The 26,709-nt window shown below is 40.9% G+C and overlaps 1 protein-coding gene across 3 annotated transcripts in view; it reads left to right on the top strand.

The window, feature by feature from the left end:
• The window catches only part of nav3 (neuron navigator 3), a 198,355-nt gene that overhangs the window by 145,349 nt on the left and 26,297 nt on the right, over positions 1 to 26,709 (top strand). For 2 of the 3 annotated variants that reach the window (XM_039600942.1, XM_039600941.1), the window contains exons 13-26: positions 5,078 to 5,201; positions 8,043 to 8,352; positions 8,892 to 9,618; positions 10,853 to 11,278; positions 11,992 to 12,033; positions 14,773 to 14,930; positions 15,202 to 15,396; positions 15,691 to 15,743; positions 18,781 to 18,804; positions 19,930 to 19,953; positions 20,163 to 20,240; positions 24,197 to 24,280; positions 25,610 to 25,721; positions 25,968 to 26,092. In XM_039600942.1, the coding sequence (XP_039456876.1) occupies positions 5,078 to 5,201; positions 8,043 to 8,352; positions 8,892 to 9,618; positions 10,853 to 11,278; positions 11,992 to 12,033; positions 14,773 to 14,930; positions 15,202 to 15,396; positions 15,691 to 15,743; positions 18,781 to 18,804; positions 19,930 to 19,953; positions 20,163 to 20,240; positions 24,197 to 24,280; positions 25,610 to 25,721; positions 25,968 to 26,092 (2,482 nt within the window). The remainder of the gene's footprint in view (positions 1 to 5,077; positions 5,202 to 8,042; positions 8,353 to 8,891; positions 9,619 to 10,852; positions 11,279 to 11,991; positions 12,034 to 14,772; positions 14,931 to 15,201; positions 15,397 to 15,690; positions 15,744 to 18,780; positions 18,805 to 19,929; positions 19,954 to 20,162; positions 20,241 to 24,196; positions 24,281 to 25,609; positions 25,722 to 25,967; positions 26,093 to 26,709) is intronic. The other variant, XM_039600943.1, reaches the window with a different exon arrangement.

The raw sequence follows: 26,709 nt of genomic DNA, 5'->3' as shown, positions 1-26,709 counted from the left end.
TAGTGTAGGCGTGGTATTGAACAAAGTAGAACTCTTCTTTGATAAAACAGCAGACAGCACCCAACCCATGGGAGGTAAGTTGATGGCAAAGCTGGAAACTGCTCTATACCTAAGCTCTGTTTTGAACCTGTGAACACTGTCTTGTGTGTTTTAAGCTCCGTCATATTGTACAGTTTGTTCTGATAGCTCGGCTCTGTAAGAACTCCATCCGAGGAGAAAATGAGCCTATTGCTTGCAAATCGTTTCAAGTCTATGACTTGCATTTCTTAATTTTTTTTTTAAGTCTTACTGCAGGAGCTCAGTGGCATTAATTTGGATTAGTCTCCATGCAAATGAGTGCTTTCCATTTACATTATTTAAGTGTCTGCATTTGTCCTAAGAGGTATTTACTGTTTCAAAGACCATCCACTCCACTGTTTTAGACTAAATTAAAATGCTGCTCATCAGGTTTGACTATTATCTCTGAATGTTTTTTATTGTTTGGTCGTCTGAGGTGTTGTGTGTTGCACTGTTAATGTGGTGAAGTGGTTCAAAGGAGTGTAAACATCACAAGCCGCCAACAGGAATGTCAATGGACATAGAAACACAAGGGTTGCACAAATAACACTACAAACAACGTGAAAGTGTTTGGGTTCCCGACAGTGTGTCTAGTAGGTCAAAGGTAATAGCACCACTGTAAGTAAAGTCAGGTTGTTTCTATAAGGACTCAGCCGACACATGCAGACTCTGTTTAACTGTCAGTCAGTCAGCAGCCTTTCTGCACTCCTGCGCTGACAAGCAGCTGTTTTTGGACACAATTATCAGTTCAAATAAAGGCTGTCAAACAATGAAAAAAGTGGATTGTAATCATTGTGTTCATGTCAGTTAATTTTCCTGTCTATACCCATTATTTAAATGACTGTCTTAGTATTGTTTTTTTCTTTTGACAAATCTTTCTTTTAGCTGAAAACATAAAAATGAACACACTTAAATGTGTTCAATGTGACAAAAGGAACTGGATTTCTTCTCTTCAGAGGCAATTATGTGTTTTTCTTACCTGATTTGTTACATAAGAGGTCCTCTGAGGAAATGTTACATTCTTTCATCTGTATGATACCAATTTAATACTTTTCAGTACTACCGCCTCCAAATATTTATTAAAGTACTCATCAAAATCACATTCATCACCAAGATAAAGTGTAATCCCAAGTGCTAGCCTTTGCTTACGTCGCTAATAGCATTTCTCCTCTGGGCTGTTGAAGGAACAAGACCAGCTGTATTGAATATTGCATGAGATGATGTTTGCATGGTTGAATGGAGCCACTTCAATGCATTCACAGCATGGAGGCACCTTGCGAAAATCAAGGAAAATCAAGGATTTCACTGCAGTAGAATCTGCAGTGAAATAAAAACATCAGTCCAGCAGGTAACTGTCTTTAGCTCATGAGCACTTTTTACTCCAGCTCCTTTTGGGTCAGCAGGTGCCTTGTTAAAGTCCTTTTTGTAGATTTTCTATGCTGAGATTTCCCCAGCAGGTCCCAGGGATTTAAAAATGGGCCAAACCTTTTTATAGCACTAGTTACCTTACAGCTCGATACCACTGAATCTGTCCTATACTGACTTATAACAAGTTGCACTATGTAGGGCATTACAGCTGAAGACGTCACAGCATCATGAGGGAAGTTGCATGTTTTCACACTGATATTGAGGCAGAAACTATGACTTGATTCACACCATCTTCTCAGTTTACTGCCTTGCTTTTGAAACAAGGGAGAGAAGCCAGTATCTCCACTCAAGTAGTCTGTTCTGTACATTGTGACTTAGAAGACTATGACACAGAAGTCCGACCCACCTGCCTCCTGCTGTTGGGTTACTGAGTTCGTCTGTGCCATTTTTAAGGATACCACCCTCTCCAGGAGGAGATTCTGTGATGTGCAAGTCTGAGAGGAGGAGCTTGGTTAGTCAGAGTTCTGCCAGTTTCAGGGAGTCATCCTGATAAAATATTCAGCCCCTTACAGTCAGCCAGGCTCTAAAGTGGAGGAGGAGAATGTATTGTTGTTTTCTTTTCGTATTGTCAACACTTTATCCCAGGAAGCTCCACAGAGTGTGGATGCTGCTCTGCAGCAGTCCCCAGCCAAATCACACAAACCAAAACCAGTAATCCATTACTGTTCATTGAGCTCAACTAACACTGAAGCTCCAGTAATAAGAGTCTTCTCTGAGCTCTGTGCAGGATATGGGGGAGCTGATCAATACCAGTGCTCAGCTGTTACCTGAATTTGTGCTGAGATATCTGGAACTTATTTTGCTTTATTCATATCATTCAGATTTTTGTTTTGTTCAGTATATTTTGTGTGATTAGAACCCCAAAATATCATCCTGTTTATTCCAAGAATTCTCTATTTTTCTCAAAATATAGCACCAACATTAGCAACACTAATGTCTCACTAAAGAAAAATGCTGCCATCGCTCATTTTACTGATTAACATAAATTGGCTGAAGATGGATTCTTAAAGAAGTGGATGATAAAGATACTGAACATCTGTATTTTGTAGTTATGCATGCAGCAATAATTCAGTGTGATTCAGAGTTAATTAAGTAAAAAGTCGTTCAGTCGTTCCCCGACCGTTCAGAAAAATTCCTCACAAAGATGATTTTCAATATTACATTAGAGAGGCCACCAAAGTATGAAAGGGCAATCTGTTGTTACCAGGGGACCAGTGCAAAATAAGTCTTATTTTGAAGTCAGTGAGCTTTTTCACTGCCATCTGCCTTTGCTTACTTGTTATGATGATAGAGTTTCCCACTGCTGTTTCACCATTCCCTCGTTTGTATTTTGTAACTGCTCAGCACTTGATTTATCGAGTCCAGTTAATCTCAGTTTGGAGGAAATTGCTAACAGTGTGTAAACAGAGAAGTTTTAAAAGAAGCTTAAATGATTTCTGGTGTGCAAAACCATCTGTCTTTGATCTCTGCTTATCCTGTCTTAAAAACAGGTCTTCCTCAGAAAATGTAATGTTCAGCTTTTCATACCAATAATTTTAAGTTTAATTATACATAAAAGACAGCTTTCTGTGTTTCTGCTAACAAAAATTGTTTTTTGGCAGGGATTTTATTTTGGAGGGCGCCAAAGTTCATTTGGAGGTTTAAGTTAGACTCCATCTGCCCCTGTTGTCTGTCACGCTGAGGAAGGCTGGTCTCACAGCAAGCAGCAGTGTGCGGCGTAACTCCCCCTGTCACTTTTGTAGTTTCTGAGACAAGCGGCACTGAGCAGAGGGGTGAATCAGATCGTGAAGGTGACCTGGCAGCCTGTCACCACCAAAATTTTAAATGCATCTTAAACCCAGAACAAACCTGTACAGTTACCCTGGACACTCATCCAGTGAAAGGAAAGCCGCAGTATCAGCTTAAGAGGAAAAGATTAAAGCAAAGCAAGCCAGGCATGTTTCACTGCCACTGATCAAGCTTTGTTTGTAAAAGTCTGGCATGTGCAGAAACACACTGAGTGCAACACTTGCTTTGACTTGTGTTTGATATTAGAAGCTCACTCTCAGTGCTCAACAGCAGCTTCTTTTTTGTTGAATAGCTCCTCTAAAGCTGGAGATACACGACTGAAAAGCTCAGACTGACAGCTGGGATATCATTTACTTTTTGTGCGACAAGCTCCTGCTGTGCTTTATTCCTTCATCTCTGAGAAGTTTTTCCAATAATGGCTTTGAGTTGAAGGAAAATGAAATCTCAGAATAATAAATTAGAATGACAGAATAAGAAATTGGCTTTTGATGTTTGCTTTTGTGCTTTTTTATAGAAATAATTCTTTTTACAAATAGGGCAGGGTTTTTTTTTCCAGCCTAAATTTCTAGAAATTTAGATCTCATTACCGATTGTTTCATCTAAAGTTTCCTGCAGACATTATGAGTCAGAGACCTGGTCAGATTTGGGCTGTGAAGATAAATGTTGTTCATTTGAAATCTGTCAGAAGACCAAATCAATTTTGCATTGCACCAGTGGACAACTGGGTTGCTAGGTGTCTGCTCACCGCTAAATTCATTACAGGTCTCAAGTGAATACACACCACCAATTAATATTTAGTGCCTACACTCAGGCACTGTGTTTTTGCACACCTTGGTTTGGGAAACAGGAGTGGAGTAGGTTTCTGTCTTTATTATCATGCCCAAAAACACAATTAAAAGGAACAAAAGTCTAGTTATATGCATGTTTTAAGCATAACAGCTCTTATACTTTTGACTCAACAGCACCATCATTTTCTCTGGGCTTCTTCTGCACATGTCTGCACATCTCCAGCTCTCCTACTATCCCACCTCTCCTGCTTTCTGGGTTCTTCATTGCCAGAATTTGATTCTTCATGTTTTTAATTCTCATTTTATATATTTTTTAACAATATGAACATTTGTGACATATCAAAGCCCCTTGACATTGTTGTCTGTCTGAATATTATAGGGTGATGTGGTGTGAGCACTCATTTTGGTACTGTTGATTGTATCTGACTCCATTTTTATTGGTTTTTTCAGAAATTAAAGTCTTGGAGCTGTTTGGTTAGATTTGTCATGCTAATTACGGGCGTGTCATTGAAACACACACAGACCAACACACAAAGGCAAACACACACGCAGATGAGACTCAATATGTTGGCATGGAAACCGGTTGGTGTGTGTGAGGACTGTCAGGACTGTACATGTGTCTGTGAGCTGTCACATCTATGGTGCTGGCCGACTCTCAGTTTGTCTGTCTGAATATATGTGTGTAAGAGCTCAGTGAAAGCAAATACAAACTAATGTATTATTACTGCTGGTGATTAATTGTGTCTGATAGCAGCAAATATTGCTTAAGCTTGCCAGAATCTATTGCAAACACATTTATTTACATTACATTAAAAATGTATTTAGGTTTTTGTGGGGAAAACAATTAAACTGAGACGTCTCAAAAACTCATGATATCAAATTATACACTAAAGGAGCACAGCGGTTTGATGACTGGAAATGATTTGCTATCATGGATGGTTAAAAGATTCACCTTCATTCTTCTTGTGGCCTCACCATTGTCTTCTTCTTTGTCCCTTCTCTCTCTCCTGTTGTAGCTGGGATGACAGCAGCTCAGTGAGCAGCGGCCTAAGTGACACGCTGGACAACATCAGTACTGATGATCTGAACACACCCGCATACTCCTGTGTCAGCTCATCGCGCAAAAGCAAAGGAGCGCAGGTGAGCACACAAAAAATAACCATTCGATAGCCTCACATAGGCTCACAGCTGGGATAGCCACACGTTAGCTCGTCATCATCTATGACTTTTTTTAGGCTTCTGTTCCATGTCTCTTGCTCTATGGGTTCAGGCAAAATTACTCATTTGCTAATTAGACAGATTACCGTAAATTCTGGTGCAGATGTTAATGTTTACATTAGTACCACCATATGTCATAATGCTTCATTTTCATTCATTTATGTGGCAAAAATATTATAAGTTGCTACATATAGTAGGACTTGGGGTGTTTAGTATTAATGGTCATAGGTTAGGATGAATTTGATTAATGTAATATCTGCTAAGCATCAAAGTTATTATACAGTTTCACATTAAACTATTTATTTTTGCTTTACCCAATTATTTTGATATAACTGTAATTTCAGTTTGTTTGACTTTTTTCAGTTTAGTTTTGATTGTTTCTTTGGTCAGTTTTTATTATTTTCATTGTTAGTTTTAGTTTCTTTGATGATATTAGATATTTGTCTAATATCTATTTATTAGAATGAAAGCACTGCTGTGAGTGGCGTGGTGGTTAGCACTATTGCCTAGGTCTTGGGTCTGAATCCACCATCTGGCTGGGACCTTTCTGTGTGGAGTTTGCATGTTCTCCCCGTGTGTGCGTGGATTCTCCGACTTCCTCCCACAGTCCACAGACATGAAGTTAATGGGGTTTAGGTTAATTGGTGAATCTAAATTGGCCATAGGTGTGAATGTGAGTGTGAATGCTTGCCTGTCTCTCTGTGTTAGCCCACACAGGGTGTACCCTGCTTCTCACCCTATGGCAGCTGGGATAGGCTCCAGGCCCCCTCAACCCCCATGACCATGAATTGGATAAGCATAATCTCATGAAATATATGCGCTAATACCTCTTCATGTGTTTTAGTTAACTGTAATAAATGATAAGCATATTACCATAGTGACCATGGTGCTATTGTAGGATTAGTGTTTAGTTCAAAACCGCACTCACAGAGCATGTAGCATCAAGTCTCAGTCATGATAGTCTGGACTGGGCTAAAAACACCACAGCACTTTACAGAAAGGGCCAGAGTCGTCTCTACTTTTTGAGGCGACTGAGGTCCTTCAACATCTGCCAGAAAATGCTCAGGATTTTCTATGAGTCTGTTGTGGGCAGTGCGATCCTCTATGCTGTTGCATGCTGGGGGAGCAGGCTGAGGGTCGAAGATGCCAACAGACTCGATAAACTGATTCGTAAGGCCAGTAATGTTGTGGGGATGGAGCTGGACTCCCTCAAGGTGGTGTCGGAGAGGCGGATGCTGTCCAAGATGAAGACAATGTTGGATAACACCTCCCACCCACTCCATGACATGCTGGTCAGTCACAGGAGCACGTTCAGTGAAAGACTCAGATTACTGAAAAGCACCACTGAACGACACAGGAAATCATTCCTGCCTGTGGCCATCTCTCTGTACAACTCATCCACTTAACACACTGTTTACTGCAACAGCTACACCCTTCTTGCACATGTTCTTTTTCAGCTATTTATTAATAAGTGACTTTTATGTATATATATGCCTGTATATATTGTGCTATTCTTAGTTAGTGTATTGTCTGTCTTTATTAATGTTTGTTTATAATGGAGCACTGTAACAAAAGATAATTTTGGGGATCAATAAAGTATTCTGATTCTGATACTGATTCTGATACCTATAGAGCAATTAGCAGCTGTGAGTAATTAGTGCTAGTTGCACAGTAATTATCTCCCAAACTAAAACACATTTCCTGCCGTGACCAACTTGAAAATCATGACTTTGCATGTCTTGTCACATCTTGTCATTTAGATTTTCACATTTCTTTCAACTCTCGATCAAGGCACACACCAACAATTTTACACGCTTACTTGACTTGCTTTGTGTCTGTTGGGATAATCTCCTATTATAAACTAGCGGTGGAGTGTGTGAAAGAAGCAGGCATAGAGGGTTTCATTTTTTTTGTTGTTGCATTGCATTGGGGCAATGTGGGATTGAGGATTTATGGTGATTTGACATTTCCTTTGATAACATTGGAACAATAGCACCAAATCACAGCAGTATGCATACTTGCTATAGTGAGAGCAGGACCGTATAGTTTTATAGTTTGAACAGTTCCTAATTTCTTAATTTGATTTCTATATTTGTGCTCAAGGAATTAACTGTGGACAGAGGGCCGGTGCTCGGTTCTCCTCAGAGACTTTCACCGTATTCTGCCAAGTATTCTTGGCCCCTCGTGAAATACCTAACAGACTGGGCTCTTAAGAGACTCTACTGTTGCTAGGGAGACTGACCATCTGTTCCAGTAGGCTAGCTGTCACTGCTATGTGTTTGAGTTTGTGTGGGTGCGTTCATATGCGCCTCAAAAGCAGAGATCTGGACGTGGGAGATTCCAAAGATAGCTAACACTTCACATGCAGACATAAACCACGCTGCTCAGCTTGTGCAGAGACTTACTTCTTTTTGCTGACTCTTTGCTGACCATATTGCAGCTTTAGTGTGTCACCTTTCAATAGTTTAAATATTACATATATTTTTCAAAGCATTATGACTTATTTGATTTCTTCCATTTAAGGCAGAGTTGACATACCAAGATATAAAACTTGCTTGCAATCATTACCTGTCACTGCACATATATATATTTTTTGCATTCTTTATAAATATTGTTAAGGAACTGCAGTGATGATCAGTTAATGCTTTTAAGACTTACTGGGATAAACCGCAGCCCAGAAGCATTACAGTTTTGTTACTGAATTCTCCCATCTATTTATCAGTTTGTGTGCACTCCCTGATTCTCTGTATGACAACCCCACAGTCCCAGAAAGGAAGCAGATCCAAGCATGCGGAGCAGGAGGTGAGCAGCAGTTGGGCTGGAGCTGAGGACCTGAAGAAGGTAGAGGAGGAGCTGGACGCAAGCATGGATCCTAGCAGTGGCCTTTCCCGCTGGAAGCCCTCCTCATCTTCCCCATCCTGCCAAACCCAGGGCCAGTATGAGGACGCCAGTCAGAAGGCAGCTGCGCTGGCCCAGATGTCCCAAACAGGCTCATGGAGGAGGGGTATGACAGCCCAGGTGGGCATTACACCACCCAGAACCAAGGGGACGTCTGCTGTCCTGAAAACACCAGGTAGGAGAGGAAGCCTGCCATCTTCGTCTAGAAGTGATGTTGGAAGTAGAGCAATTATACAAAGCGGTTAATAGACTGAGACAAAATTAAAATGTGACTTTTTGAACAAAGGAGACTCCATTTAAAAAAAAAAAATCTATTCTAGAGCATATATTGACCGAGTATTACTAGTATTAATATTAGAATATAATAAATATAATAAAAATGATTGTGTATCTAGGTAATTTTCTAGTGGATCTTTTTCACATCAGACATTAAAGTGATCTTTATAGAAAGAACAAAAATGACTTTATTGGGCTTACATGATGTTGAAGAAGTCGAAATAATAATGTTGATTTAAGATGAACATGAATGAATCTTAAATGTTTACTACACAGCGAGTTGTGCTTCAGATAACTTGGTTGACTGTAGCATGAGCAACGATTGCTGTGATTCTGGCTGTGGGCACCAATATATTGATTCTTTGGCACCAAAGGCTAAACTCCGAGTACTGATGATGTGATGATTGGTGATACTTTTGGATTTGTGTAATTTGACAGGCAAAACCGATGATGCAAAGGCCTCAGAGAAGGGTAAAGTGCCTTCCAAGAGCTCATCTGGCATCCAGCGCTCACCCTCAGATGCTGGCAGGAGTAGTGGGGACGAAGGCAAGAAACCCCCTTCTGGCATCACACGCCCACCCAACACAGGCTCATTTGGATACAAGAAGATCCAGGGTGCCACTGGCACCCTAATTACCTCCAGTGGTGCGACACTCGCCAGTGGCTCAGCCACCCTGGGCAAGGCACCCAAATCTTCAGCTGCCATCAGCAAAGGTGCAAGCATCAGTGGTGTGCGGAAGACCAGTCTGGATGGCTCGCAGCCCCAGGATGATGGCATCCTGCTCAGCTGCAGTGGCTCAAAAGTGACCCTGCAGTACCGCTCCTTACCCAGGCCAGCTAAATCCTCCAGTGGGGTGGCCGCAGGGCGCAGCGGGCATCGCTCCAGCTCCAGCAGCATTGACTCAAATGTCAGTGGCAAATCAGCTGGTGGGACAACAATGCAAACAGGCGCTAAACGCAGGGACGGGAAAGTGGGCTCAGAACGCTCTAGTCCCATCACCATCAACCAGACAGATAAGGAGAAAGTGGCGGTGTCAGATCAAGACCCAGCAACAGGACTATCCACCTCCCCAAAGTCTAGCCCCACCTCCACCTCAACAGGCCAGTCAGGCCTCAGGCAACCAGGCTCCAAGTACCCCGATATCGCTTCTCCAACCTTTCGCAGGTCTGATACACCATACACACACACTGCACTCATTCTGTCTTTGTCCCTGACTTTGTGTTTCTGTGTGAATCCAGCATTTCATCACATTTCTTTTTCAATTTCCTGATTGTTAGTTAAAAGCAGCATCTTTTACAGCAAGGACATTTGGGTCAGTTTTTTTGAAAGACTGAATCTTTTCACCATATTTTCTCCAGAACTTAGGCGAGTTTAATCCATTATGATACGTGGTGTTTAGTAATGCTTTTCCACTGCAGGTTTTTCCCCAGGTTTCTAAAACGGAGAGAAAAGATATCCATAATGTCAAAGTTTCACTTAAAATATATGCCATCTCTATCAATTTTATATATGTTTGGATGTGCAAGATGAATATCAGACACTTAATAAATCATATTAGATTGCCTCCGTGGAAATATTGATTGAGTGAGTAGACTTGGCTGCATAGCTAAGGGGTGCCATAACATAGATTGCTCCCTGGTGTAGCTGATAAGTCACTGCAAATGCAACATATCTTTACCCTGAAGATGAGGGTCTGATGGCTTTTCATTCAGCAAATTCAGCCCAGCAGTGTTTATCAGAACAGACAGGAGACAGGACTTTCTCTGCACACCAGTCCCTCACTCATTAGAAGCATGCATTCGGCAGGCGCGTCCCAACATCCGTCCCATCCAATCTGTCAAGCCAACACGTTTCATCTGCATGTCATAGTTTTTTTTTCTTCCCCCCCAGAGTGTGTCACCTATATATTGTGTGATTGCGGTGACAGAGTGGGACAGGCGCAAGCAGAGTAGCAGGCTGTCTGAGCATATGCAGAAGGCAAACAGGGTTGAGTGGCCTAACAGATTAGGTTATTTAAAGTCACAGGGTTGAAACGGTGAAGCTGTGAAAGCAGAAGTGTCAGTGTAAATCACTGAGAGTTCACATCTAGCTGAGGTCGAGTTCGCTGCCAGGGAGAAATGTATTGTAAAATGTGATTAATATTTTTTATCTGTTGTATAAAGTTGTTGCTACAGCAAAGCAAGGGGATATTTATAGAAGCTGCTTTCCACTATACTAAAATGGGTTTCTTGTGACCATTGTAGTAGTTTTCTTTGTGATGTTTGACCAGTGAGATCACCGCACTTGTCACACCCAAAGTATACCAGAGTCCTTAAATTTTCCAGTAAGGATCTTGCAGATGCTCATCACTTGTCTTTTGAGCATTTCTAAATGATTGCACCCACCTCTCTGCCCTCAGATTGTTTGGTACCAAAGCTAGCAGCAAGGCCAGCTCTCCTGGCACGCCCGACTCTGGCAAGTGCCCCTCAATACTGGGCAGCCCGCACGGCACACTGGCGAGACAAGCCAGTCTGGACTCGCCTTCCTCTGGCACTGGGAGCCTGGGCAGCACTGGCGGCCTGAGCGGTGGCAGCAGCCCTCTGTATGGTAAAACCCCAGACCTGTGCACCGACTCCCCGGCCTCCAGCCCAGCCTCTGGCCTCTCCCTGCCCTCCAACGCTCGGCCCTGGCCTGCCTGTAGCTCATCTGCTGGCAGCAAGGACACACTGAGCTGCCAAAGCATGACCAGTCTGCACACCAGCTCTGAGTCCATTGATATACCGCTGGGCCACCATGGGCCCAAGGTTACACGAACCGGCAGTGTCAAGTCCACCCTGTCTGAGGGGTGAGTAACAGGGAATACGACTGAGAAGAATCGTATTCATTGTTTCATTTGAGAACAGAGACAAAACGTTTATCTCCCTACCCTAAGATGTAGACATACAATACAGATGAATAACAGAAAGAAATCATTCATTCACAAAACAGTTTGGTTGAATTTAAGTTTCTTTTTCTGGCATGGTTTTGATACTATAGAAAAAAATTAAATAATACCTCCTCTACTCCTAAATTTCACATATCTGCACAAAACAGTTCAATCAGTAGTTATTGTATCAAAGTGCTATAAGGATAGCAATCAGCATTAAAGACATTTAACAGTCCTGATAGTTTCACAGTCCAAAGCCATGACAGAAAAAAATACCACAGTAGATCATTTCTGACACCCATTCCTACATGTAGCCTCTATAAAGGCCTTTCCATTTTTTTGTCCACACACTTTGCATGAATTACATCATAGAGCATAGAAGCAGCAAACACATTTATTTTCCCTAACTAGTTCAGCTGTCTCAAAAATGAAACAATCTCAATTCTGCCTGTTTTATCTGCGTAGTCTTTTGCACTGAGGTGCATTTGTAATGTCTTAATGGATTTTCCATTGTGTGCATCTTTGTGTATGTCACAAGTCAAGTTTGTAAAATGTGACCAGTTCTTTTGTGTATCACAAAACAAATGTTTACTGGTGTTCATCTAATTTGCTCATCCTCTGTGTTTTAACAGCATGCCACTTGACAGAAACACACTTCCCAAAAAGGGACTGAGGTACAACACATTTGCAGCCACATTCCATTTTCAACTTTTCCTCTTTCACTCAGTCATGTAGATCATATGCATACATGCATCTGCATGAAAATAAGCATTCTAATGTCAGGGTTTCCATGTTGCTTTTCATGTGTCATTATTTGGCACATTCCATAGCGGTGATTCCCAGGTAAAAGTAATCAATAAACAGTAAAATATTTACTTTAAAGCAGGGGTGTCCAACTCCAGGCCTCAAGGGCCGGTGTCCTGCAAGTTTTTTGTTGTGTCCTCGATCCAACACAGTTGATTTAAATGGCTAAATGACCTAAATGGCTAAATGGTGATGAACTAATTATTTGATTCAGGTGTGTTGACCCAAGGTGATATCTAAAACCTGCAGGACACTGACCCTTGAGGCCTGGGGTTGGACACCCCTGCTTTAAAGTACTGGATAAATGAATGGATAAAAGTAATTAACTAGTTTATCAACCTGGCTCCATCAGTTGATGTTCAGAATTATGTATAATTAGGCTGAGGTGATAATGAAAAAATACATAGGTTTGATAAGGGTGTGGGTCAATAAAAAACTACTGCTCAATAAAAACTTTTTGAAGATTGAGTGTAAACATTTATGGCCATCTGTTTACATCCTAAATATGCTTAATAGCTCTTTTATGAACTGCAGATTTACAGTGTGTGACTCCTTTAGTGATACAAGCAGATTGGTTCTGATTATATTAGCACTTAAGTCAAGCACTGACTAAAGGCTGTTGATAAAAAGCAAACATCGCCACCATAATCTCACCTAAATGGATGATTAATTCCCTTGAGACACTAATAAAGCGTGACCTGCTTATCATCCAAAATTTACAAATGAATGTCCTGTTGTGCTTATTAAGACTTTAAACTACAGAGCCTAACTCACCAGGAAAATGTTTATTGAGGTCACAAGCATTGTTTCCCCACAGTCTTGTTTTCATCTTGAGGAGTCAACCCCCGCTGCTTAGGAATAATGTCGTTTGAACCTCCTTTTTTTAGCCCCATAAACTATTTCCATCTTTTCACATACAATGTGTTTACATGTAACTAAATATATAGGGAACTAATATTTGAGTCTAGCTATGGATTTTTTCTCTTTCAATTTTTTTTCCCCTTTTTGTTTATCATGCAATTATGTAAAAAACACTGGAGCTCAAATTAGATTTTGACTTCTTTGAATTGAGGCAAAAAAATTAAAAAAAATCTCTAACATACTATGAATGCTGTCTGGGATGATGAGGGAGCAGTGTGTTTTTCCATCTGTCTGCTTGTCTGCTTCTCTGTGCTCGTCCTAATCCTACACTCATCTCATGCAAAGTTAGAAATGCGGCAAACGCAGCCACTGAGTTCTTTCTCAGCTCCCGAAAATGGCTTAAACTTTCCGATAACATTTGCTCTGTTAGCTGAGGCGAGTGTAGAATGAATGTTTTGAATTTAGCTGCAACCGAGTGGACGGAAACTGAAGCATCGTGACTTATTCATCACAGTGGCACAACTGATACAGGGAACAGCCTTTCCAGCCAATTATAGAGTACTGCTGGAGAGGTGTCGGATGGGGCATGCTGGGTGTTCTTTCATTTTCTGAGCATTTGCTGGGGTGACTGGGTCCTTGATGATCCTCCCGCTTTCCTCAGGCACCGCTTGTAGTAGATGTCTTGGAGGAGGAAGCTCACCTCAATTATCCGTTCAGCACACCGCACTACTCTCTGGAGAGCTTTGCTTTCCAGCCAATTATAGAGTACTGCTGGAGAGGTGTCGGATGGGGCATGCTGGGTGTTCTTTCATTTTTCGAGCATTTGACGCTCGTGCTATATGGAGCCTAAAACCATATGATCTCGTACGACGCTTTTGCCTTTTTGAACTGATGCTCAATGCGGTCTGCAGTGTTCACTTTAACGTTTTTATTGACAATGGCAATCTCTTTTCATCTTAAACATCCCAAATAGCTCTTTTATAAACTGTAGACTTTAGATTGCCTCCTTTAGTCATACGCTGTAAATAAGTGGATTGGTTGTGATTATATTAGCACTAAGTATACCGACTCAAACACTGACCCTTGGATATTTCAGTCTGTTCCATTTCAACTCCAGCTGCAGTCTGACAGCACTCAGTGCAATCTTAGATGCCCAATTGCTGCTGGAGAGAATAGTGAGCACAGACGCAGGACTAGAGCAGGGTCAGATGTGACAAGCGTAGTAATGGGGGCGTTGGAAGGAAGAAGCCGCTGAAAAGAGATGAGTGCAAACTCAATTATCATCCTCAGAGGATTAAATATGGCCGATTGTCATGTGTACGATAAAGGGGGCTTCTGCTGCTGAATTACTTTAGAGTTTGGGAAAGAGGAGATGAACAGCAGAGTCTGTGTGTTTGGCAGCTTTAAGCCTGAGTAGTGTGTCTATGTATAGAGACTGTATATAGTGTGTGTGTGTGTGTGTGTGTGTGTGTGTGTGTGTGTGTGTGTGTGTGTGTGTGTGTGTGTGTGTGTGTGTGTGTGTGTGTGTGTGTGTGTGTGTGTGAATATATATAGTTATTATACATAAATGACTGCGTGTGTGTAGATACATGCACATCCACTTCTGTGTGGTATGGTTTTTAATATTTTTATGCCATCTGCTCTTATCCTTCTACTGTGTAGCTTCATTAGTTTACACATCTTCATTACTTGAACTTTTAAAACCATCTGTCTTGCCTTGAGTTTAAAGTGTGTTTTGTGGGTTTCAGATACCCTACCTCCTCCAGGCAGACATCTCACGAGGAAGGGAAGGAGTGGTTGAGGTCCCATTCAACAGGAGGCCTTCAGGATACTGGCAGCCAGTCCCCTCTGTCTCCTCCTGGAGCCTCTTGCACCACCATAGGAAAATACCACTACTCCAACCTCTGTGAGTCAAAAGGAATAAACCTATTGTGCCTAAAATGTGTATATCTTATCAACAAAGGCTATGATAGACATATGAGCACAAAAAGGATCCTTGTGATATGATCTGTAATTAATTAAAGCATTCTTCAGTGCATAAATAAATAATTATTTTATTATTTATTATTATTTAACAACTTGTTATAAGTAGGTTTTTAGTACCTGCATAAATTATTGATGACTGAAACACGCGTGAAAATATAACATGGTGGATGTATATGTTTTGCTCTGTGCAGTGAGCCCCACCAACATCAGTCACTATAACCTGCCACCAGGCAGCAGCAGCATGAGCCGCTCCAACAGCATCCCCGCCCAGGACTCCTTTGACCTATATGGAGAGGGTCACCCACTGGGTGGCAGCGCAACCTCTCTGGAGGAACGACCACGTGCCATCAGCCGCTCTGGGTCTTTCAGAGACAGCACTGATGAAGGTGAGACACACACTCATTCTCGACGGACTGTCCAGAACAAACCCAATTCCTCACAAATTCCTCACAGGTCAGCATTTTAAATTGTTTTTTTTAGTCCCACAAGTGATTGCAATTTTTCACTTTACATATTCTGAATAAGTAAGCATAAGAGCTGCTGACCAATCAGCCAAATAATTTGTAATAATATAAGTATTGCAAACTGAGTCACAAGGTGAAGACAGTTAAAAGACAAATATCCATGTTTTACCTTAAAAGTCTTTGTTTACTCATGTGGACCGTCTCTGTGTCTTACAGTCCATGGCTCCTCACTGTCTTTGGTTTCCAGCACGTCATCACTGTATTCTGCGGTAAGTATCTAAGAAGTGTGACAGAAAGCCCTACTGAGAAAAAAAAAAACCCAAACCATAGCAATATATCTGAGATATCACTTCTATTATTTTTTCTGTAGTAATGGCATTCCATACAAACATGTTAATTTCTATATTTTAATATAAATAATTACTTAGAATCACTATGTTCCCTTTTTTGTTAAGGATTTTCAGACTGTAACTATTTGCAAATATTTACCAGGATGAGGTGACAATATTTTATTCAGTCCTAACTGATGTCTTCCTCCACTCACATAGAGCAGTTTGAAGTTGGCAAAGGCAGTTTAGCATCTTCTCTGCCTTTCTCTTTTGGCCATTAGCCTTTAAGAAGACGCCACCATAAAAAAGTGGAGGGAACTAAAAGTAATGGTTGACTGTTCAAATCACAGCTGAACTACTACTACGACAGTGATGAGCACTTTAGCTGTACTGGTTTACACAAGTACTACAAAAGGAAATGCATCTATAGGATTTTTTTTTAGTGCACCACACCTTTGCCCCTCAAAATGGACAATAATAGTAAAAAAGTATCTTGTAGTATTTTTGTCCATCTGATTTTTTTCTTTACCCTTCAATTGTAAAAGGCTGATGGGGTATTGTCATCACCCTGCCAGGGAGTTGGATAAATAGCGTGGACACTGAAGTTTGTGAATGCGATAACCTGAGAGCAAGGCGACGTATGATGTTGTGTTTTGAAATTGATACCATTGGTGCATCTACTGAAAATTTGAGTTCCAAATTCAGTGACCTCAAATCCTGTGAACACAATAAATCAAGGAGGATGTCATCTAGGACTTTCAAACTGATGCCATAGGTGCATCTACATGCAGGCCGAGGGGTAACACTGGCAGTTGCCAGTATTTAAAACAAGATTGATCTTCAGACTGTTTCAAACATTTTTTCTGTTGAGCTCCAAACTTCAAATGTTTGCATACAAAATAAAAATAAAACTGAAATCATCTTTATTTTTTAATTTGAAGAGTGAACATCTTTTCCGTCCCCTCCTATCAGTGATGTTATGTAGCATTCAGTCTTTCCCTTTTCTTCTCTATTTTTGTAGAAGACAAAAGTAAGTTTCTGTAACAGCATTTGTCTGAAGTAACAAATTCTTGACAGTTTAGATTCTGCAGTAATAGCACATGCAGCCCTCAACTCTCGGATTCAGTGAGGTGGGGGATTAGTTTTAGCAAGAAGAATCGATTACCACACACTTCTGCCTGTTTCAGACTGCGCTAGCAATTTGCAAAGTAAACATTCAGATGAACGATGGAGATGGTTTTGTTTACAAAGTTTTCCATCAGGGGCCTGTTCTTCGTACCTCGCTTACTACATCCAAGATCAAATGACACATCCAAGATCAAATCATCGCGCTAACTTTGAGCTCGCTAATCCGGTTCTCCGAACGCACCTGTTGTTGACGATTAGTATAGCTGGATGAAGTAATCTGAGATCACTGGGTGGCTTAAAAGGGGCTACGCATCGATAGTAGAAACATTGATCGGCAACCCTGTGATTGGTCGGCGAAGATGTCGAAGGAGTGCGCACAGTATTTCACGGCAGCAGACCAAGAACTCTTGATTGAGGGATATCAGGAGTTTCAGAGTTTAATTAAAGCGCGGGGAACACTGCAAAGGCTGCAAAAGCAAGGAGAGAGGGCTGGCAGAAAGTTGCTGACAAATTAAACTCGTAAGTGATCCATGATATTACATTATATCATGTGATATTATTTTATTCCACATTATATTATATTACATCATATCCTCTTTCACATTAGAGCCACAACAGGACCCACTAGAACATGGGAAAAAGTAAAGTGAAATATAAAAATATTCCACAGAATGGTAATATTTATCACTTATATTGCTTTTAGTCTATGACAAGAGACCCTGAAATAATCTGTTTGTTTGTTTATAACAGCAACCAAGAAAAGGGCAGAGCAAATAAAGACAGGTGGTGGTCCTGCACCCCTCGTCACACCCCTTTTGTACTGTGACATTTATTGACATTGTGGGTTTTATGTGTGTAGTTTGAATAACACTCCATCACTTTTACCTGTTCCCATGCAAGGGGTGACTGAAGCATGCACAGTAAGTCGGGAGTAAGTATATACAGTACAGTAAGTATATATATATATATAGAGAGAGAGAGAGAGAGAGAGAGAGAGAGAGAGAGAGAAAGGGGGAGGAAGAAAGTAAATAATACCCTCACGGGAGAATCGATATCTCTCTATGAGCACACCGTCGCGCCGAGCTAAAGGATCCCGTCTATCCCGCAATATACGCTAAATTCTGTAAACTCTCCTTATCAATCTTGCACCTTCCTTGCTCGCGTACAAACGGACAGGACATGGCTGCGACAGACTTCCCAAATCCACCTTCGCTTTTATAGCCGTGGTCTCTCATCTTGATTGCACGTAGTAATTTACTATTACTACTCTAAAATATGAATTACATCTGACATGATCTACTACATGTAATAGAATGATTAATAGTACATTTCCCTTTTTTTCGGAAATGACCTGTATGTATCTGTATGCAATCAATAAAAGAATCAAATACATTATCTTTAGTTACATTGATAATATTTATTTATGGTAAAACAGTGGAGAAATATCGCTGTTGCTTTCGTATAACTGCAGCGGACATACCTGAGTGGCCGCGATCTAATCCTGTTTACATAAAGTAAACCTGCTCCCGAGCAGGCTTACTCTTACGGATCTGTTGCTATGACAGCAAGTCCCAGATGAGCTTCGGAGAACCGAACGATCCAAGATCACGCGAAATCGTCAACATTCAAATCCGGCTAACTTACTTAGCGAGGTACGAAGAACAGGCCCCAGGTTGAGTCGTACTGTACATAAACCATTTCCTCTTTAATTTTTTAAATTTTCTGTCATTTTAATCTACTTTTAATTAAAATGACCCTTTTCTTTGCTTTTGGTGCTTTTACTGATAGAACACATCTCCCCAGAGCAGCAATCAAATGTTTCTAAATTGTTTTTGCTTGATTCTTACAGACAGAGGAAAAAGCTCACTCAGAGGTAAGGGCGGCTAACATTGTGTCCATCTTTCTGTTTGCATGTATGCCTCTCTTTATCAGCTTTCAGCTAAACAGGCTTATAGTTAGAGCCACCAATGCCTTGAAACTGCTCGGTACAGCCACTGAGCAGCTCTGCGGTGTGGTTGAAGGTTCGAGTGCCTTGTGTCTTGCTGTGCTTCCCTACAGGTTGCTTTTGACCTATTTGATTTGATTTTGTGTGGGATTTAGTCCAACATGTCACGTGCATGTCCCTGTTGGCTGATTTTTGTGTCTGAATGTCTTTGTAATGCACAGGGTCTGTATTCAGAGACAATCTGTGCATGTCAATCAAAGCACAAACAGTGATATCTATTTGATATCTGAACTAAACAAAAGAGTGTTTTGTGAATAAATATAAGTAAATTCTGCAGTCAATCATTTTAGCTCTATGGTGCATTGCTTTATCTAATCAGGCATTTTGTAACTCATTACAAACACTTACTCTGTAATGTGATCCATGGCTTTGGCTCTTGTTCAAAAAGCCTATTCAGTTTATCACTGATTCTACTTTGATTTTCCAGTTTTGTGGTTTGATTTTCATCCCTTTTCTCTCTACATGTGCTTTAAGTGTAACTTTGGGTCAAACAGTGATCGCAAATACACTGCAGTGTTTCTTTTAACCCTGCCAGATAAGTGGAGTTTAGTATTCTGGGACAGCTCACTCAGTGCAAACTAACAGTCGTGGACTACAGTGACTGTGCAATAAATCTAAACAAATTTAGAATTCAAAACAAATAATAAAAAGGAAATTATATTTTTGAGTGACTGAATGAAAATATACAGCTAATCTTATCATATGATAATCCAGAAAACTGTTCTTGCTTTCTTGCACTGAGCTGTCCGCTTTGCTAAACTCAGATGTCTGGCTGTTGTGATTTATATAAGTATGAATTTCAGGTATTTGCAAAAACTTTTTGAACCATCTCAGGAATAAATGTCTCCATTTCCTTGCTTTGCTGCTGAAACCATGAAAAGAACATTGCTGTGGCTTGTTGATAACCTCTGTCTCTCCAGCCACATCAGGACTTGCTATTTGATGGAGGCATGCAACATTGCGTTAATTTTTACTCTTTTCTTTTCAATCAAGGGCCAAACAGTCCAAAATTCCACGGTAATCCCCCACACTTTATGTTCACACTTCACTCCAGTGTCTTTTTAAACAGTTTCCCATGTGCCTGCACAATTTTCTTTTTACATCAGAGTTATCACCATGGGAGTTGCAAATTCACATCCCGTTTACATCACAATCAGTCTTACTTTCTTTATGGTTTTTAGGCGCATTAACCAAACGTTCACCTTTGCTTTTTCCTTCCCAACCAGCAAATCAGAAAGCTGCGTCGGGAGCTGGACGCCTCTCAGGAGAAGGTGGCAACTCTGACATCTCAGCTGGCTGCCAACGTGAGTTTATTTACTTCAAAAGGTGCCGTCAAAACAGCCTGAACATTTGCATGATAACCTCCTGTCAGAGAGCTTTTATGGGAGGTGTTGCTTATCAAAGAAGGAAAACAAATCTTTAAGACACCCTCTAAATCCTTTGCTGTGTGTTTGAAGCCCTCATGTGTGTATTTGCTTTTGCCTGTTTGATTTGCCTGGTAGGTTTGTGTCTGTTTTCTTGTCCCTGGTTGGAGCATTTCCTTGCGTGTGCTCGTGTGTCGCATACAGCGAGGATTGTCTCTCTGCTTTTGTCTCAGCTGGTGGGTTTTCAGCGAGGAGCCTCTCCCGAATTCAATCAAGCAGAGAGAATCAAATAGAGATAGATGGCTGAAGAAACAGAACAGGGAGATGAGGATACGTGAATCTAGACACAAGTGCGTCATGCATGGGTGAAACAGAGTAAGATGCAGAGACCTTCAACCCAATAGACAACGTCGTTGTGGTGAGATTTAGTTAGACAGACTTCAGCATCTGACTCCACCTCCCTACCATCAATGCCAAGTGTCTGATTGTGCGTGGAAGCAGTCGGGTTGCTTGCTTCAGTCCTCTTCTTTGATCACAGAGTTGTGCAAAGCTGAAACTGAAGGCAGACAAACTTTGCAAATGGACGAGAAAGCCGTATCTTTATAGGGACAGTAGAACAACTTTATATGTTGGATGTTTACAATTACATCCTTCATGTTCTCTGCTGCATCAGTGGAGTGTGAAAAAGGCAAAAACAATTCACAGATATTTAAAAGAGCATTATATTTCAGTCTTTCCTGTTTGATAGTTGAGTAGTTGTGCACAATAGCTGATGCAAAACCCTTTGCTTTGCTGTTTTTGGTACAAAGAAGTGTTGGGAAGTCATGTTACTTATTTATGACATGATGGGTGGATGTAATAAATGTAGCTGAGATTACATTTTGTACAAATGTACTTTCTGATGCAGTTTATTTGCAGGAGCGCTTACAATTTAATAGATGACTAGTCTCACTGTGGATCCCTGTGTTATTTCTTCACATCTTGACATTAAATAGAAGTGTAATATGCAACTAGTGTCATAACCAAGCCATATGTAAGCACAGACAAGAGAAACCCACATGCACTAGTGACATATTCTGGAAGTGTATCACACTACATCTACATGACAGCATGGTGGGTTGCTAGTGTTCTAACCTCATCTCATCCTGCCAGTGGGGAGTGTAACTGTGGCAATATCAACCTCAGGAGTCCTCAGATACTCTCCACCCACAATCCAAATCTCATTGTGGTGTGCTCAAGACCTGCCAGAGACGGGTTTTTTTTATCATCTCTGTTACTGCCCACACTCTCACGTGTATGAGAGTATGTATTTATATATATTTATAGGTGTATAAAAGCCTACACGTTGTCACTGGTAGCAAATATAAAAACTTAGATTGTTTGATGTGCAAATAAAAGTAAAAAGGTGTTTTTTTTTCAAAATGTCAGTGTCTTAGGAAGAAGTCAAGTTTTTAAAATCACTTATACAAACTATGTAAAATGTAGCTATTTATTTGTTAGTTCTGCTCAGCTTTGGTGTGAAATAAAAGGTCATTTACATTTGTGTGTGGCTTTCAGTTCAACCCACATTTTGTGAGCATGATGCACAGCTTCAAGCATCAAAATGTCAAAGAATTTTTTTCCCAGCTGACAGAGAATCTTACATTCCTTTAACAACAGTTTAACAATAACAAAGTCATGATGAAGGCAAAAGATACATTTTTAAGGTTCATGGGGAAGCTGTCGTCTTTCCTTGTCATCGCTCACTGGCGTGGTGCTTTTTCATTTCATCCACACAATTTATAAAAGAGGACCAGAGAGGAAATGTGCCATGACTGAGATCATGTTATCGTGATCTTATTACATTTGCTGTGCCACCGGATTACGATTATTATTATCTTTTCTTGGGTTTGTGCAGGAAATTGAATGTTGATCTTATAAAATGTATATTATGTTAAGACACACTGTGCCAGAGTCAGTGTTCTCATACTGTCTCACCACTACTTTTAGAAACACATGTAGCCTTGCCATCATTTTGATACTGATTTTGATTTTTGGCTGTACTGGAGCAAAATAGACCAGAATTAGCAAAACTGACACCCCATCCTGCCAAAGGGACTAGGGGGCAAAAGTATTAGTCAGTATTTTCTTTCAACCATGAAGGAGATTGGTTTTCCTGTCTTGGCTGACATATTTGGTTTAAGAGTTCATACAAGCAACCCTCCTCCCCCCTTTCTTCTCACCCTTCACTTTGTCAGCCTGACCTTCTTCCCTCTCCTTTTTTCTCCTTTCTGCTCAGCTTAAAAAAAGAGTCAACCCTCCCCAATATTTCCTGTTCATATTCCTTTCCTTTTCCTCCTTCCTGACTTTGGGCCTCCTCCTTTCGTCACCTGCCCTTGTTTTGGACTGTACTGCAGTGTAGGATGTAGCCCAGCAGTAGTTGCTGGCTTTGAACACTGTAGTCATGACTCTGCCTCGTTGGTAACATATAACACCCTCGAGATGTTGTGTACATCTTCAGAGGTGGCATCAAGTAGCTGTGACTTTCTCATCATGATTTAGCCTACTGTCAGCCTTTACCTGAGACCCCAGGATCAGGACAAGGGTCAGAAAACACTATCTGGCTCAAGCCTCCAGAACAGGACAGATGGTTCAGCCCTGGGATGCAGGAGAGTTTGATTGGTGCCTCCCTCAGAGCTGACAGGTGGGCTGGGGGTTGATGAGTTGGAGCCTCACAGGTGGAGTTGGAAAGAGATGTGGAGTTAGAGGGGTGTGTTGGAACAGTTGGCATTTCTAAAGGTCAAGACCTACGCTGATTTAGCCAGGGACACAGAGTGGAAGAGGCAGCACAGGGTGCTATTCCATGCACGTGTCTATTTCTGGACTTGGATGGGCCAAATGTCCTCATAGGCATAGAAAGATGAGGACTTTTCTGATTTTGTCACAACTGTTAGAGGGTAAGATCAGGAACAAATGCTGCTGAATTCGGTAAATGAAAGTGTATAAATGCACTTGGGTGGTTGTGCGTGTGTATATGTGTGTAGATCTGTCTGGGCATGCTTCCCACCTCTCTGTGACACACCAGGCTTGACAGGTGTTTCGGTTGTCTCTTGCTTAGAATGGCAGAATGAACGGACAGCACACACACACACAAACAAATACACACAAAAGTACATGCAGCCTTGATGAACATAAGGCTTCACCAGACATCCCTATAAACACATATAGATAAAACACATGCACAACCAAATCCACACACGCACACACACAAAACCATGATTCCCGCAGAGCAGATGGCATGACGTTGCCAAACATTCACCATCTTTCAGGGATCACTGCGTTCTTATTATTATTAGCTAAGAGAGACGTCTTTGGCGTCCACGGTGTTTAATTCACAGAAGTTGGATGCAGCAGTGAAGTAATACAATGCTCCCTCTTCAAACCTCCTCAGGACGGCACAGCCAAAGCCTTCAGACTCATGGGCAAATAAAATTTCCACACCAAGCTTTTTTCTGTGCGCAGTCATCAAGCGAAAACTCACTTCAAAGTTATCAAAACGCACCAGATGATTCTCTGTCAGAGCTCTTTTTTTTTCAATAGGGGTTTTAAAAACATTTTAATGTTAATTTATAAATGGGCAAGTAGAAATTGCGTTTATTGTATTGACTGAGAAAAGTCAAATTTCATATTGAACTCAGTTCTGAGATTTACTTTTGTAGTTTTGCATAGAGAATGTGTTGGGGGTTTTGTGTGTGTGTGTGTGTTTTATTTATTTCAGTGCTTTCTCTTTTTAAATCTGGATTTTCCATTTGCATAAGAAAACCATAAATAGTGAGCCAAAGCATGTAAAAAAGTAAAAGCACCCTGCACTCAGGCAGGAGCGAGGATTAAGTTTGCATGTCTTCCTGTGTCTGCAGGCTCACCTGGTGGCGGCCTTTGAGAAGAGTCTGAGTAACATGACCTGCCGCCTGCAGAGCCTCACCATGACCGCCGAGCAAAAGGTACAAAAGCTTATTCTTGAATTTAAAATACACTGTGTGGCAACTTCAAAAGAGATTACAGAGAGGAGAAATGATAAGAAATGTGAAGCTGTGTGACACTGAAATATTTCAGTGGGAAGTATCAAGTCGGAGGTTGGTCATTGTGACATAATAAAAATATATTAAAGGCTCAATTCTTGACTCATGAAAGGTTTTCTGCTGAAGGAGTTTACTTGGTAAAGTTTCAGTCCTTTATTGAATATTTCTCTAACAGTGCTCTTAACCTTAACCAAAGTCATTTGACATGCTTAGGATAAAAACTTCAGTGCATTATATGTAAGTAAAAGTATCCAGTTTAATAACAAAAATCTGTTTAACCTCCTAAGACCCGAACTCTTCCACGACATGCATTTTTAATTTCTCTTTGATATTTGGGCATATTGGGGCCCAATGAATGTAAAAACAAAGAATTTCCAGATTTTTTTTTTTACCTTATTTTTGTTTTTAAGAAAAATGAGAGCCACAAATGAGGATATTCATTTAAAATTTTGATAGAACAGTAGCAGTATAATGTCCTCGTAAGTGGATATCAGGCCCATGTAGAGCAAAATTGAGTATTTTGGTCAAAATAACCAAAAATGTGATGTCCACATATGTGGACGGCAGGTCCTAGGAGGTTAAAGCGGTCTTTCCTTCATCATTTTTTGCCTGCAGCTATTTTTTTTCTCTAGAACTTTAGAAGAGCTTGAAAAGAACTAAAACTCATCACAGCAGCAGCAGTATGTTCTTAGACGTACCCCTACCACAAATTAAGAATGCTCCCCTCTGTTCACATATACACGCACACATAGCTGACAAGCCCTGGCTGCTTTTTAATCCTCTATAAATTAAAGCAGACTGAGATGGGTGAGCTGCCTTTGTCAAACAAGGCCACCCTAACTTTTAATTAAAGTGAAAACCCTATCTGCAGCCCTCAAGAGTTTTGGGGAAAGACAGAAAATGAGTCACCCTTTATCTGATCCAGTATTCTTCTTATTCTAAGCAGGTGGTGCTGGCTTTGGGGCAAATCTACTGTATTTTTCAAAATACACCCCTCCCCCACACATTTTTTTTCTTTTACCTTCCACTGAAAGCTACCTCAATGCAAAATTTAAGAATCTGCTCTCAGTAATATAACTAAGGGGATGATTCCAACATTTTTTGGTGCCTCATCCTTTTTAAAAATAACCTGGTCTGATCACTGATTTTGGATTTGGAAAGTCTGTTTTATTTAGACTACATAGATTTCTGTCTTCATAAATAAAAAATAAAACAGCACCTCCTGTTCTCCCTCTTTTTTTCTGACTAAAGGAGTCCGAGTTGGCAGAGTTGAGGGAGACGATAGAAATGCTGAAGACCCAGAACACAGACGCCCAAACAGCTATCCAGGTGGCACTCAATGGCCCAAACCACCTCGACAAAGGTAATGAGCAGGCCAGCAAGAGACAAAATTAAATGATGTTTTGATAAGTGGATGAACATTTAGCCCAACTGGCTCCATAGGCAATTGAACCCCTGTTATTTACAGATTTTTGTGCTGTGTCAGTCAGATTGAAAGAAACAATTCCTGCAGCACTTTAAATAAGAACCAGTATCAACCAATAAATGTAGCAACACTGTTCACCTAAACTTTCTTTGCACTAAAGAAAGCTTCGTCTGTTCTTTCCAGATCTGAGGATTAGACGGCAGCACTCTTCAGAAAGTATGTCCAGTATTAACAGCGCAGCCAGTCATTCCAGTATGGGCAGCTTGGGCAAGGATGCCGAAGACAAAAAGAAGAAGAAGAAGAGCTGGGTAGGTGAAAAGATAAAAACACTAAAGCTTCAGACTAAAACCACATTTTAAAACCAGACCTCAAACCTTCCATAGTTCCAGTGGCTAACAGTGGCTCTTCTCAAAGACTCATCATGAAAGGACATAGCACCCTGCTTTTTGGATGGGAGCGTGGTGTAATCTGAGTTCTTACTAACAAGCTGCATCCATTCACTTTACGAGTGTATCGCACAGACACCGAAATCTGCTAGAAAATCTAGCAGCAAAAGTGGCTGCACCCTTAGTAAAACAGACTTGTACTCATGAACAGAAGGTTAGCTAGAAAGACTTAAAGCACTTGTTGTACCAGACCTTAAACATGCCTTTCTATTGGGATTGTTTGGGGAACAGCCTCAACTGCTCATACAATGAACTGCACTTTTGGACCTTGAGCTTAATTTTTAAGGCAAAATATAAGAGAGGGGTGGAACTGAGTACTTCTTAACCAAAGCCCCAAAAGGTTGATTCTGTTCATCTGGACCTGGCGTTTTCAGTGGGAGAAATGTTTCATCACTCGTCCAAGTGACTTCTTCAGTCTCAGCTGACTGCAGGTTTCCCCAATCTTATAAACAGTACATTTGCATAATGACTGAAACTAG

The sequence above is a fragment of the Oreochromis aureus genome, linkage group 17 (assembly GCF_013358895.1).
Source record: "Oreochromis aureus strain Israel breed Guangdong linkage group 17, ZZ_aureus, whole genome shotgun sequence".
NCBI lineage: Eukaryota > Metazoa > Chordata > Actinopteri > Cichliformes > Cichlidae > Oreochromis > Oreochromis aureus.
This window is presented reverse-complemented; position numbering and strand designations above follow the sequence as displayed.